This window comes from Ochotona princeps, chromosome 19, assembly GCF_030435755.1.
Source record: "Ochotona princeps isolate mOchPri1 chromosome 19, mOchPri1.hap1, whole genome shotgun sequence".
NCBI lineage: Eukaryota > Metazoa > Chordata > Mammalia > Lagomorpha > Ochotonidae > Ochotona > Ochotona princeps.
Window position 1 is genome coordinate 29865380 of NC_080850.1, and position 15268 is coordinate 29880647.

The 15268-nt window shown below is 46.4% G+C and overlaps 1 protein-coding gene across 2 annotated transcripts in view; it reads left to right on the forward strand.

Annotated features, from left to right (window-relative positions):
* Nucleotides 1-1166: 1166 nt before the first annotated feature.
* The window catches only part of DIAPH1 (diaphanous related formin 1), a 105618-nt gene continuing 91516 nt past the window's right edge, over nt 1167-15268 (forward strand). The window contains exon 1 of one of the 2 annotated variants that reach the window (XM_058677580.1): nt 1167-1450. In XM_058677580.1, the coding sequence (XP_058533563.1) occupies nt 1334-1450 (117 nt within the window). In that variant the 5' untranslated portion in view covers nt 1167-1333. The remainder of the gene's footprint in view (nt 1451-15268) is intronic. The other variant, XM_058677581.1, reaches the window with a different exon arrangement.

Here is a 15268-nt window from a genome sequence, read left to right on the forward strand (position 1 = left end):
GTCCCCAATACTCTGGCTTGGAAAACAGATAGCTTTTGAACTGTTTTGACCATACTGAATTTGAAATATGGTCTGGAAAGCTCTGTGCGACTTCCTATTAGATAATGAGAAGATGAGCAGAAGTGAGGAAGGCTTTATTTGGGTGCCCACCAGAGCCCCGGGAGCTCCAGTGAGTAAGCTACTGACTCCGCCTTCCAGGAATGTACCTCAAAACTCTTGGCCAGTGAGAGGCAGCTGACGCAGGCACTTGTCACAGGTGTAGCCACTGAGACAGGTGTAGCTAGGAAAGTGCAGGAGTTTGCCAAAGGAGTTATATTGGAAGAGCAGAGAGCACACGTGGGAGAACTCCCTCCTCCCAGCCCCATGTTTGTTTTTGTCAGTGGGGAATCTCGTTAAACACAGGGTTTGGCAGTCTGACTAATCAGGGTTTAAATTTTCTATCAGTTACGTGTACTTGGACAAGTCACTTTAATTCTCAAAGCCCCGATTTCTTATCCATAAACAAGAACAACAAAAAGAAAAGAAACAGTGAGACCGGTAGAACCTGTCACATGGGATTGTGAAAATTTACATAAAATCTGTTGGCACAAAACAGGTGTGAGGTAAGAAGTAACTGTAGTTCCTCTTCAGGCACTTGTTGGCAAGAATTCGTTCGTCTAGGTTAGAAACAGCTGCTAGAAGGTAGTCGGCCTGGGATTGTGGGTTGAAGTCCAGCGCTGGAGACCCAGCTCTATCCTTGGCACACAGCTTGCCATGCGTCAAAGCAGTCACTTTTGAAACCTTTTTTCGTGAGCTACACGGAAAAACCACACTATTGCATTAATTCTGGTACTGAGTTTTCTGCCAGGGCAACAGCCTCGGCTGTATTTCGGTTTAGATAATAACAACATCCTGGCATGGGGTGGGAAAGGGCCGGGGATTTACAGCCACGTGGGCGCCTAGTGGGAGCGGAGAGGCTTGCGCCACTTCAACCGCCAGGGGGCGGTGCTCCTCGCTATCGCCGTGGAGAGCTGCACCGCCCACTCGCCAGCCCCCCCTCCACGTGGGTCCGAATGGTTAGGCCCGCTGGGCAGGTAGTGCGCTTCCGCGGTTTCCCTCCACCCCTTTTCCCTTGCCCCATTGGTAGGGGCTGCGGGTCCGGGCGGAAGTGGGGCAGGCGGGCAGGCGCGAGGCGTCACCGTTGTATATTCATGAGGCGCGCGCAGCTCGGCATGCTAATGAGGCGGGGCGCGGCGGCAGGCTCAGGAGCTGCTGGGCGGCGGCGGCTGCTGGATCGGAGCTGCCCGGGGGGAGCGGCGTAGGCGCGGGGTCAGTGGCCAGCGCCAGCCGGGACATGGAGCCGTCCGGCGGGGGCCTGGGGCCCGGCCGCGGGACCCGGGACAAGAAGAAGGGTCGGAGCCCGGATGAGCTGCCTCCGACGGGCGGCGACGGCGGCAAATCCAAGAAATTTGTGAGTGTCCCTCCCATCCCGCTCCCTCAGCCGGGCCCGGCCGCCGCCCCTCCGGGACCCGGGAGACCCCCCCGAAGCAGCGGGCCCCCGGGGCGTCCGCCCGTCTCCAGGGAACCGCCCCCGCGCCTGCTTTTCCTGCTCCGCAGCCCGACGTGGTCCCCGCCTGGGACCTCGGGAAGCGCCGAGTCCCACCTGGCCCCGGCGCCCTCGGCGGCCCCCCGCACCCGCCGGCCGCACGCCGTGCCCTCCCGCCCCCTCAGCCTCACTTCCTTTCTTCCTCCTCGTGTACCCGAACACGCCTTCTCGCGCGCTCGGGGTCCCCCTGTGCTCGGCCGAGCCGGTTCGCCCCTGTTACCCCTTCCCACCCGCTTGGGTTTCCTCCTAAGGTCACTTCCTTCCACAGGGTTGATCCTTCTCACCTGCTAACTTTCCTCCCGCCCAGTCCCCCACTGGGCCCTCCGCCCGGTGTCACCTGATAATCCTTCCCCTCAGGAATGTTACCTGGCTCGGGCCCCACCCCCGGCTTCCCTTGGACGTTTGTCCTTGTTCCTGCCCAGGTCCGTGGCCATCGGGGCATGACGCTCGTTGGCCTCCGCGCGCTCCTCTGGCCAAAGAACCCCGTGTTTGCCCGGTTGCTTATTACTTTTAAGGGGTTGCTATTCCCCTCCGGGATCGTGCCCTCCTGACCTGGGGTGGTGACCAGCCGCCTCCTTGGGGAGGAAGTAGACTTCAAGTCCAAGAAGTTGGTGACTAATTGAGTTGGTCTAGATGCCTATCCCGTTCTTCTCACCTCTCCTTCCACTCCTCCTTGGCCCGGGGCTACTGAACGGTGCTCTCCTACCTGTAGAAGCTGTTGCTTTTCCTCAGATTGGCCAGTTACCTCCAGTCTCCGTCAGAAGGGATATTGACTTTCGTGTGTTCTTACACTGTCCATTACTTTCTGCCCACACTCATTCTTCTTTCTGACACCTCTCCCCAGGGAGCTGTTGGCTCTTTTTTTTTTTAACTGGAAAAGCTTGGAGATACAGAGCCTGGTCCAAATCTTAACAGTTTGCTTGCTACAGATTCGTAACTGTAAGAGGTTTCATTTTCTCCTGCAGGCATCAAGTCCCCTCTGTAGTAACTCTTCCTGCTAACCAGATGGTTTGTGGCTCACTCTCTCAGCCCCACTCCTGAGCATTGGCACTAGGTCCGTATGTTTAGGATGGAAGGCTGAGAAAGGGATGGAAACAGGAAGAAAAATGTCGTTCTGTAACCCAGGGGATCAAGATGCAGAGTGTACTCGACAGAATTAAAATAGTGACTCATCTCTTCCTACCTATTTCTGGCAAGACCAGGTGCCCCTGGACCGTCCTGTCCAGTGACCTGCAGGCCATCAGTCACTGCCCACTTTGATCTGCCAAACACTTGTTTCTCCCCTTAGAAATGCAGGATTAATAGTAGTGACAACCTCCAGCCCCTCGGATGACTAAAACCGCTTTTCTCTTGTTTCTTTATGATAAAATTGACCTTAAGTTAGAAAGCTTTCCTTTTGAGAGCTGGGGCCCCGGTGTTCTCTGTGTCTTTTTGTTTTGATTTGGTCTCCATGGGTACTGTTTGACCTTCCTCACCCAGATTCTAGCTCTTCTTGCAGATTTGTGGTGACCTCTGTGGTTGGTGAACGTTTTTCAAGTCTCTGGTAGAATTGGACACTTGATTTTACTGTATCCAACATTTGTGTATTCCGCGAAGTCATGAAGTTGGCTAAGCGTGTGGTGCTGCAAGGTGAGATTGGAAGAAATTCAGCTTCGTTTCACCTGTTGGAATGTCCGCCTTGCACACACTGAGTGGATTTGGCTGAGTTGTTGAAATTTGCTCTTAGAGGCCAGAGCTGAAGCAAATTCTATTTTTTCTTTCTGAGGTTTTAGTCTTAACCCTTAACCTTCTGAATTTTAAAAACTAGGTAATAAAGATAGTTACGTGAATTGCTTTAGTAGATAAGGAATTAGAAAGGTAGCAGAAAAGAAGTGCTTTTTAACCCTTTAATTGGCAAGTATAATGTACTTCAATGCATCAGAATATTCTGTCTTCCTCTTTGCTCTTTTTATGAAACTGTGGAAATGAGAGAAGAGGAGGAGCGTTGCAATCAACTTCTCTATGTCTGGTTCTGTAGATGTGGGTGGGTGGAGTGGGCGAGATTGCTAGTGTGCTTTTGTTACCCATGGCTTAGTTTTCTTAAACTATAGGCTAAAACTGAACTCAAAGCTCTTTCGCCTACTCGGCTTCGATCCTCTGGAACGCCATTAAGAATGTACTCTGTGATGCTGCACTGGCTTGGACTGCTTGTGCCTGAAAGGTTTGCATTTGAGGGGTTCTTTTCCTTTAGTTGCTGCTACATACTGTAGGGGTTTAGTTAGATTCTAAGTTCGGCTGAGCTGATCAGAACACAGATCCCACAAATGGCCTAAGACCAGCTGTTACCCCCTGAAGGATCTCAGGTGGACAGGAGATCGAGTCCAAATTTCCAAGGTGGCTGGGCACAAAATGACCTAGGAGGTGGATGTTTGGCACAGTGGCTAGGATGCCTTAGGGTGCCTGCATCCTGTATTGGAGTGCTGGGACTGAGTCCCAGGTCTGCCACTCTTCATTCCAGCTAATTACTGGAGCCTAACCTGGTTCCTGCCACCCAGCTAGCTGACCCTTACAGAGTTCTAGGCTCCTGGCTTTGGTCTGACCCAGTCCTAGCTGTTGCAGAAATTTGGAGGGTGAACCAGTGAATGGAAGATGGAAGTGTGTCTCGTGATTATTAGAAATGCTGCTATGAGTGGCTGAAGCCAAGCGGCTGCTGCTTCCCCTGGGCTCATCCTTTGCTCCTCTGCCGTGAGCATATCCTTCTTCCTCGCATTGTTTCAGTTCCTTACTCCACCTGAAGATGAACAGGGTGTTTTGTGACTTTTCATAAGTGATTGAAGTGGGTGTCAGATAGACAGATTTCTGAAATGTGTGTAAAGGGAACCGGGATGTTAGACTGCAGAGTATTTTGTGCATGGAATGGACTCCATGCCTTCCACAGTTTTGCATTGGACACATTCTGAGAACAAAGAATGATGTTTGATTTTGGGGGGAGCATAACTGTACGATATGAATTGCACTCTGGGATTAGAGAGAACCAATCACTTTAAACAGCTTTAGTTTTGAATATCTGTATTACATTATTATTATTATTATGTTGCAGTTTCATGCCTTTTTTTTTTTTTTAAATGAGAGTATGAATGTCCAGTTGTAGATGCCTGCCCAAAATGAGGGCAGTTAAAGGTGAAGTAATAGGAAACAAAGAATATGGTGCTGACTCTCACCTGCTCACTCTCATTCTGGATTTACTTACTCATTTGAAAGATAGAATGACAGAGGTGGGCAGAGAGGGGAGAGCAAGCATGAGGGAGATCTTCCATAGGTCAGTTGACTCCCCAAGTGCCTGCAACAGGCAGGGCTGGCCATGCTTGAGCCAGGAGCTGCACTTGATCCAGATCAGCTGAGAGGTGGTAGGAACCGACACATTCAGAGTCTTCATTCTCTGCCTCCCAGGTGTATTAGCAGAAAGGCAGATTGGAAGTCTAGAGTAGCCAAGATTCAAGCCAGGTACTCCTGTTTGGAATGTCGGCATCCCAAGTGACAGTTCAACTTGCTGCACAATACCTACTCCATTAGAAGACATTAACTTTGGGCTAAATATTTGCAGAAAACTGAAAAATTCACAGGTAGTGTTGTGTAAGTCATTTTTTTAAAAAAGATTTATTTATTTTTACTGAAAAGAGAGAAGGAGATACAAAGATCTTCCATCTGCTGATTCACTTCCCAAGTAGCCACAACAGCTGGAGCTGAGGCCATCCGAAGCCAGGAGCCAGGAACTTCTGCCAGGTCTCCCATATGGGTGCAGGGTCCCAAGGCTTTGGGCCTTCCTGGACTGCTTTCCCAGGCTACAGGCAGGGAACTACAAGGGAAGTGGAGCAGTGAGGACATGAACCCACGTCCATAAGGGATCCCGGCACAAGCAAGGTGAGAATTTAGCCACTAGGCTATCGTGTCAGGCCTGTAAGTCATGTTTTTTCTAGAGATGGTAAACACAGGGATTATTTAGTTTGCAAAGAGGGAGGGGAGCCTTCAGGAATGTTAGTGACATGTTTGAGATGACAGAATGATACCTTAACCATTTCTGCCCTTTCTGTGTGACTTACAAGAGGGCCCTGGATTCATTTGATGCTGACTCAAGAAGGAATCCTTTCTGGGGGTAAAGCTGAGGGGGTGGGTTTGAGTTGGGAGAGTTGGTAAATGTGGGGGTATTTTTTTTTAAAGATGTAGTTTATTGGAAAGTCAGATATACAAGAGGAGGAGAGACAGAGAAAGATCTTCTGTCTGATGATTGACTCCCTAAGCGTGTCAGAGTTGAATGATCCAAAGCCAAGAGCCAGGGGCTTCTGGGTCTTCCATGCGGGTGCAGGATCCCAAGGTTTTGGGCCGTTCTTGACTGCTTTCCCAGGCCACAAGCAGGGAGCTGGATGGGAAGTAGTGATAAGAACCAGCACCCATATGGGATCCCAGTGCTTGCAAGGTGAGGAATGTAGCCACTAGGCTACCGAGCTGGGCCCCGGGATACTTCTTTTTTAAAGGAGCTAACATTTTGATGGTCTGTAAGTTATTATAAAAGCTAAGAAAACAGAAGCGAATGAGAAACAATTCAGGTTTGTTGGTGGGAATATGGATCAGAATAGGCTGATTTTTATCCAATATGATAGAATAGCTTTTTGTTGTCCTCAAGGACTTTGAGTGGTTTTATAAATGGATTGCCAAGGTATTCTTGGAGAATATTGTGTCTCCTGTGATTTGCAATAGGAGCTTGAAAGATAAGCTTATATACCACGCTTAGCTTAGAACAGAGCTAAAATCATGTTTATTGGCAAAAAGTACTATGATTTTTAAAAATAGAGTTTGTATATGTAGACCTAAGTTTCATAACTAAAATAATTTATGACTGCAGAAATCATGTTTTGAAATAAGCTTTAATTATTTTATGTTTAGCTTCTTATCCACAATTTTTGTTTGAAGGCATAGTAAAAGAAAAAAGAAATTCACCTGTTGCCAGCAAAGCAGCATCAGGTGTTTGCCTCTAGTTGGGTTTGAGTAAGATGAAGCTGCGTGCTCCCCTTGCATAAGGATTATTGAGGTGGTGCTCCTTTAGTCTTTAGATTAGAAATGCAGGGTGACAGAGCAGAGATGGAGAGGTGGAGGCAGGAAATGGCTGCAACTGCATGAGTGGCAAGGGTCCAGGTGTGGGTTGTCTTCTGCTGTCTTTCCAGACACATTAGCAGGGAGCTGGTTTGGAAGCAGAGCAGATGGGGACTTGAAACAGTACTCAGATATGGGGGGTGCTGGCACTGCAAGCAGGAGCTTTACAGGTTGTGTCACAACACTAGCCCTGGGAAGAGACTGTAAATGTCCTCAAACCCAAACCTGCAGCCAAGGCAGCAGTCACTTCAGCAGCTGCAGGGCCTGGAGTGTGGTGGGGAGGATTGGCTGAGTAAACAGAAGAAAAGAAGCAGACATTTTAGAACTCTTTTTTTTTTTTTTCCCATTGGATTTTAGGGTCTTGGAACATGGCTGGCGTAGTAGGAAGGGATTGTATAAGAGGAGTACACACACTAGATGCTGTGAAACTGAGCGGAAAAAGCTGAAAGAAGCACACTGTGTTTCTTGGCTGTGTGACAACTAGGGAGTGTTCATTTGCCCTTTCAATATTTGCTTAGATTTCTTTCCTCTGAGAAAGGGGATGGAACAGATAAAGGGTACAAACACAAAATAGAGTAAGTATAATAGGAACTGAATGAAAAGAAACATGGGTTCTCTTATGGAAGCATTCTCATGGAAAATGGTGAAAGTCCAACCCTGCCAGCGGCAGTAATTGCTTGAACCTTTTGTTAAGGTGGCAATTACAGGTCGAATTTATGATATACTGGATCTGTTTTCTGGATTTCTGATCTATGACCTATTTCCTGTTTTAGCTACAGTGTTGAATAGTGTTTGTGAGGCACATGATTTGTATTTTCTTGTAGGATTTAACATACTGTTGCTTCTTGGCCTTTTGGCTAAGATCAGGTGTACGATTTAACATACTGCAGTTACCCCCACAAAAGGTCATTTATAAGCCATGTTTGGTCATAAAGTTCATGGAAGACCAAGCTGTGTAAGTTCCTGGTTAGCCGTACAGCTTCTGTTACATCTTGGATGTGTTATATTGCTTTCTTTTTTAATACCAGAACTTTAGAATCAAGTAAAAAAAGGCACACCTCATCACCTGTGTCTTACAAATTCATTGATTGGGATTCCTATATTCAGCAACTTCACATTGTTCATGGAAGTGCCAGATATGGGAAATAATGTTTGGATTTCGAAAGCTTTTTTGTTTGTTTGTTTTGCACCAAAGTAAAATTGTTTTTTAATTCCAGTTTCCCATGAATTCTTTGAAGTACTCTTGCGTTAAAGTGCAGAATTTAGGAGACTGCTGCTCTAGTCAAGATCATGAGTATATTTGTCACCTTCAAAGCTTTTCCTTCTTTCCCTTGGGAATACCTACCTTTTATCCTTCTCTGTTCTCCTTATCCTCAGGTAACCACTAGATTGTTCTCTATAACTGTAAGTTTGCTTCTATTTTCAAGAATTTTACGTAGATGGAGTAGGAGCCATTTTGTGGGGCTTCTTTCTGTACAATAATTTGTACTTAAGTATAAGTTTATTAATAGTATACTTTTTTATTACTGAAAAGTCCCTCCACCAGGATTTATTTATTTGGAAGGCAGAATTACAGAGTGGGAGAGACAGAAAAGGCATCCATCTGCTGGTTCACTCCACAAATGGCTGTAATGGAGGGCTGGGTGAGGCTAAAGCCAAGAACTGAGAGCCTCGTCTGGGTCTCCCATTTTGGTACAGGGGCCCAAGGACTTGGGCCATCTGCTGCTGATTTCCCAGGTGCACTAGCAGGGAGCTGGATTGGAAGTGGAGCAGTCCAGACTGCAAGCAGTGCCCATGGCATGCTGGAGATTGGAGGTCTGGCGGTTTTACCTGTGTGTGCCAGAACGCTGCCCCTGACTGTGTGTGTGGTTGTTTTTTTTTTTTTTTTTTAAGATTTATTTGTTGTGGCTGGTGCTGTGGTGAGGCTAAGCATGTGGCCAGTGCTAGCATCTGACATGGGCACTGATTTGAATCCTACCTGTTCCACTTTCAGTTCATTGGCTAACATGTCTGGGAAACGTGTCCTGAGAAAATCACAGATCTGGTCTGTGGAGTGCATGTATCAGAACTGGTTGCTGAGGCCTATGCAGTGGATGCCATATCCAGATGCTTGTGGGGGACATGACAACCAGTTCTTTGAGGCCTGCAGAGGATGCCTTGTACCATGGAGGGTAGAACAAGTTGGACAGCTTTTCTGGTCAAGCTTTGACAGAAAGTATCTGAGCAAACCGAGACTCTAAGGTAGACTATGTCAGCAAATGGACTTTGGAAGGATTTCCTCAATCTTGGAGCAATGAAACATTGAAACCACTTAGAGCAATACCCTTAGAACATGCTCCACATTGGGAACCCTGGGATGACCTTGGGTAGCCGGCCCCCATTCCTGGGTACTGATGTAATTGGGCTGCTGGGAGCAGTTCTCTGCCCTTCTCTCCCCACTTCCCCCATTTTTCGACCCTCCCCCACCCTAATTGGTAGTCCACATGGGCATGCATTCCTCTGAACTATGTAAATATCATGAAAATATAATGAATTTATTATTTAAAAAATTTATTGTGTCAGATGCTGTGGTGAGGCTAAACCTCTTCCTGCCCAGTGCTAGCATCTGACATGGACACTGATTTGAGTCCTACCTATTCCACTTTTAATTCATTGGCTAAAGTTCTGGGAAAGCAGTGAAATATGTCCCAAGTGCTTGGGATCCTGCACCCATGTGGGAGACCAGAGAAAGTTCCAGATTCCTGGCTCCAGCTCTGGCTAGTGTGGCTGTTAGTGGAGTGGGCTGATGGATGGAAGATCTTTCTCCTTCTCTCTCCTTCCACCTCTGTAAACTATGCCTTTCAAATAAAAATCAATACATTTAAAAAATAAGTTATTTATCTTGAAAGGGTTGTAGAGATGGGGGAGTTGGGGAGACAATCCCCTTTCTGCTGCTTGATTCCCCAGTGCTAGTGGCTGGGCTGACCGAAGTCAGGAGGCGAGGACTTCGTACTGGTTTCCCTGGTGGGCGGCACAGGCCCACACACTTGGGCCATCTTTGTCTGCTTTTCCCAGGCCATTAATAGGGAGCTGGGTTGGAAGTGATGGAGCAGGGACCCATTTGGGTTGCTGGGTTGACAGGCGGTGACTTTATCTGTTACCCCATAACATTGGTCCCACTGTGTAGTTTTGTGTATGGATTTACTGGGATTTGTTTAGTCATTAGCCTATTGATGGATATTTCAGTTGTTTCCATTTTTAAAATTTGTTTTGCTTTGAATTTTTGTGTACATGTTTTTTTCTAGACGGACATATGCCTTTATTTCTCTTGGGCAAATATATAGGAGTGGAATGACTAAGTCATATGTTAGGTCTGTGCTTGCTTTTTAAAGGAAGTTGCCAAACTGTTTTCCAAAGTGGTTGCACCATTTTGTGTTTTTCACCAGCGATCACAAGAGTTGTTCCAGTTGATTGCTAACTCTTGGTATGCTTCATCTTCTCTTGTAGCCATCCAAGTGGCTGATGGTGATAGCCCAGTAAAGCTTCAGTTTATAGTTCTTTGATGATGTTGAGCATCTTTTCATGCCCGTTGCTTCCTGCCTCTCAGGGTACAAATGAACTTGAAACTGGAATCAGAAGCTGAGTTGGGACTCAAATTCAAGCACTCCCGTCTGGGATGTGGACATCCCAAGCAGTCTCTTACCTGCTGTATCAAATGCTGTCTCTTAGTCGGCAAAATCTTTACCTAATTCCTTAAAGAATATGTACAAAGAGCAAATAAGGGGCCAGATGTTTGGCCTCTTGATTTAAGACACTTGGTAAAAAAAAAAAAAAAAAAAAAAAAAAAAAAGACACTTGGTAAGATAGCCATGTCCTAAGCTGAAGTGCTCGCATTTCACTCATTCTTGGGGCTTCTGATTCCAGTCTCGTGCTAATGCAGGCTCTGGGAAGCAGCAGTGTTGGCTGGAGTGGCTGGACTCCTACCACTCATGTAGGGGACTTGAACTGAGTCTCTAGCTCCTGAAGCACCTTGCCAGTTTCAGCTGTCAGAAACTCTTGGGATGTGAGCGAGCACATGGTAGAGGTTCTCTCTGTCCCTCCCTTCCAGTGACTTTAATTTTTAAAATGTATTTTGAAGAACTCAGAGGTTTAATTTGATGAAGTGACCTTTTTCATTTTTGCCATATTTTAAAAATCTGCAAAAATTATGGTCACTAAGATTTTGTGAATACCTCTCAAATTGCGTACATTTACTTTTTTATATAAAGATTTATTTTTTATTGGAAAAGCAGATTTACAGAGAGAGAATCTTCATCCCTCCTATCACTCCCCAAATGGCCACAATGGCCAGAGCTGAGCCGATCCAAAGCCAGGAGCCTTTTCTGAGTCTCCCATGTGGGTACAGGGTCCTAAGGCTTTGGGCTGTCCTTGAGTGCTTTCCCAGGCTACAAGCAGGGAGCTGGATTGGAGGCAAAGCATTGGGGCACGAACCAGCACCCATATGGGATGCTGGTACTTGAAGCTGGAAAATTGCTCAGTTGAGGCATCTTGCCAGGCCCAGGTTTAGTTCTTAAATTGGCTTCTATTCCACAGATTTACTTTTAGGGTAACTTTTTAGGCATGACAGGACATTTCTGATATTTTTGGACCAGGGGATCTCAGAGATTCCATTTATTTGGGAAATAGTTTTTCTTGTTAAGTGGTGGCAGTAAATTTTGCTTTTCCTTGTAGTCAGTGTGCTACAAGTTATGTTATGCCAGTTTTCCTATCTGAGTATTAATAAATGTTTATCATTGTTACAGATAGAGGAGGTTGATTCATTCTAGATCAAAACAGTGGAATTAATAGCAACAGTAATAGTAACAAAAATAATAGCAGGATTATTGGCATATGCAGAATAACCCTGGGACTGTGCTGAAAGAACTTTAAATTTATTATCACTAATCTCTATACAGACCTTTTAAAATAGGTACTATTATTACTTCCATTTTATAGGTGATAAAACTACCAGTGTGATCAACAAGTACACAGAATGAGTAAATAGCAGAATTAGGATTCAGACTTAATTGAAAAACCCACTCATTTATTCACCACATTATAATCATAGCTCACATGTCTGATTTTACATCTGCAGTGTAACAGTATTCACTACTGAGAATTTGTTATGGAATTTTGGTGGCATGCCTTTAAGAATCCTTCCATCATCTGCAGTCTGGTTGCTAGAGTTCAGTTGGTGGGAAAGAAGTATTGGGCGTTTCAAAACTATCACCTACTTGAACAGGACCCTCAGAACATGCTCCACATTGGGGACCCTGGGATGGTATCGGATGGCTGTTCCCCCAACCCCAGGTGCTAAGGTGGTTGGGAGACTGGGTGTGATTTCTCTCCTTGTATATTCCCCCTCCTGCTGAGATACAAGAAGAAAAAGAATATATGTAAACAATGGTCTCATTCACTTTCCCCTAATTCTTAACCCATCCCACCCTAATCAACTATGTAAACATCAAAAATAAAATTTTAAAAGTCATGCGGTTGCTCTGCGAGGTCTAGTTCTGATTTTTTTTGAGATTGTGATGTCTACACATTGCCGTGTCTGCAGAATGGATACAACAAGCTCTGAGAATATGAACATTGACTTTTTAAAACATTTATTGTGTATCTATTTGAAAGGCAAATTTACAGAGGGGAGACAGATCTTCCGTATGGTGATTCACTTCTCAAATGGCCTTAGTGACCAGAGCTGAGCTTTTCTGAAGTTACGAACCTGGAGCTTCCTCTGGGTCTCCCATGTGGGTGCAGGGGCCCAAAGACTTGGGCCAACTTTTTTTTTTTAAATTTTCTTTTTAATATTTTTTGAATAATTCAGAGGGATGCACTCCCATGTGGGCCTCTGATTAGGGTGAGGAAGGTCAGATATGGAGGAAGGTGGGAGGGAAAAATGTTTGCACACCGCATATGGCTACGTAAGGGGAGAGGGCTGCTCTTTGTTGTCAAACTACATCAGCACCCTGGGATGGGGGTCAGTCATTTCATGACACCCTCAAGATCCTGTTGTGGGGAAGGGTGTTCTGAGGGTGTTAGTTGAGTGGTTTTGATAGTTTTGAGGCATTGTTGGTTTTGTTGCTCCAGGGGTGGGATAATCTTTGCAAGGTCTTCTAGTTGACAAAGTCCAGCTTAGTGCATCCATGGACCCAGGCATACTGCAAAGCTTGACCTCTGATGAAGCACTCAGTGCTTTCTGCTGGTCTAGATGAGCTGACCATCATGTTCTTCGTGTGCATCTGTGCATGCTCTCTACTGCATGGGCATCAGCAACTGAGGAGGCCCAGTTATAATGCATACACTACAAGGTTGGACCATACATCCTGTGATTTTTTGTATGGCCAGGGTCTGAGTCCACTCGGGGAGTTCCCCAAGAAACTTTGCCTGGGGTAACCTCAGACTCGACTCTTGCATGCACCAGCCATTGCAGAGTCAGGTTTGGTCCATCACCTGCACCAGCCAATGCACATACTGGTGGATGCAGCTGCCTAGTGAGTTTCACCCCCAACCCCATATCTCACACAAATCTCTGGGTGTTATGACCTATCGGTGCAACTCCCAGTAACCCCCACCAAACCTGCCCCCATACCTGGTTTTTGCATGTGTTAGCCTCTGCTGTGGCCTAGTCTGGCCCAGCCCATATCCCATCTGGCTGTTGTACACACCTGCGGGTGCTGTGGCTTAGCTCAGCATGCACCATCCTGAGACCCAGCTCCTACATATGCTGACAGGTGCCAATGCCTTGTCTAGCCAGGTCCATCCCCCAGTTCCAGCTGTCACAATCACCAGTGGAAGCAGCAACCCAGGAATGGGAGTCTCTGAAGTTCCTTCACCAGGTCCAGACCTGCTCTGTCTGCCAGCAGGTGCTTTGGCCCAGTCTGAGACGGTCCACCTCCCAGTCTTAGTGTTTCCTAGCAGGTGCAGCAACCTGGCCCAGCCTGTGCCACCCCCAGTCCTCATGAGTACTGGTGGGTATTGTGGTCCAACCCAGGCTGGCTGCACTCCCATCTTGGCTCTCACTTGTGCAGTGTGTGGACTGACCCTATCTGACCTGCTTCTAGGTCTGGCTCACACAAATGCCAACAGGTACTAGAGCCCAGCCTGGTCTTGCTTGCTCCCAGCCTTGGCTCTCACGCCTTTCAGCAGAAGGTGTGGCCTAGAAGGGGGAGTTCTCCAAGTTCCCTTACCCAACCTGCGCCTAGCAACAGATCTAGCATATGCTGGTGGGTGCTGTTGACTGGCCTGATTGGCCCACATTCGTTCTGGCTCTCACCAATGGATGCTACGCTCTAGTGCAACCTGGCCCACCCCCAACCTGGCTCTCTTGTGATTGAGTGAGTGTGATGGTCTAGCCTGACCTGTCCCACACCCATCTGGCTTTTTTAAGTGACAGTGGGTGTTGGAGCCTATTGGACCAGTTTCTGCTGCCATAGACAGAGAGGTGGATAAGAAGTAAAACAGTTGGCATCCAAACTAGTGTCCATATGGTATGCTGGCCTTCACTGGCAGAGGTTTAACTTAATATACCACAGCGCTAACCCCTGAACATCAACTTGAAAATGCTATAGAAATTCAGAGTTGAGAAAATTAAATTAAAATATTCCAAGAGTCAGGCGACCTAAGTTTCAGAATTCTAAAATGCTGGAGGCAGGAAGAGTACTAAAAATTACCTAACCTGGTCTCTTTATAGATGAAGAGATGTTGGCCCAGATATCCTGATGGAGTCAGAACCCCTATATGTGCTTCTCTGCAGTGTTCTTTGCATAGGGGACTTTTGGCTACCTAGTTGAGATTCTACCTCTGGTTAGCCATGTGAACTCTGGGCAAGCCATTTTAATGTTCTTGGTAAGTCTTCTCATAAAATTACACTGTTATGATAATTCATTTCCAAAGTTTGTGCTCATTTCCCAAATACTGCAAATAATCTAGAATATAATTGTGGGCAGTGTTAGCTTCATAGAAGGAAGAGGGATATGATTTTAAATTTGTTATTTTCTTTTTAATATTGTTGGCATAGTTGAGATGGATGTACACCCATGTAGGCCTCTGATTAGGATGAGGAGGGTTCAGTTGTTTTGTTTTCTCCTGTGTCCACTGTGGAGTAGGGAAGGTGGGGCAGAATTACTTGTTGTCAAATTACATCAATACTCTGGGATGGGAGTCAGTCATTTGATGTTATCTTGGAGACCCTGATGAGGAAAAGAGTGGTCTGAGGGTGTTACTTGAGTGGTTTTGATAGTTCTAAGATGTTGGTTTCATTGCTCCAGGGGTGGGAAAGTCTTTTTTTTTTTAATAATTTTTTTTTTTTAATCGGGAAGTCAGATGTACAGAAAGGAAGAGCGACAGAGAGGAAGATCTTCCATCTGTTGACTTAGTCCCCAAGTGGCCACAATGGCCTGAACTGTGATGATCTGAAGCCAGGAGCTTTTTCTGGGTCTCCAGTGTGGGCGCAAGATCCCAAGGCTTTGGGCCATCCTCAACTATTTTCCCAGGCCACAGGCAGGGAGCTGGATGGGAAGTGAGGCAGGCGGCTGG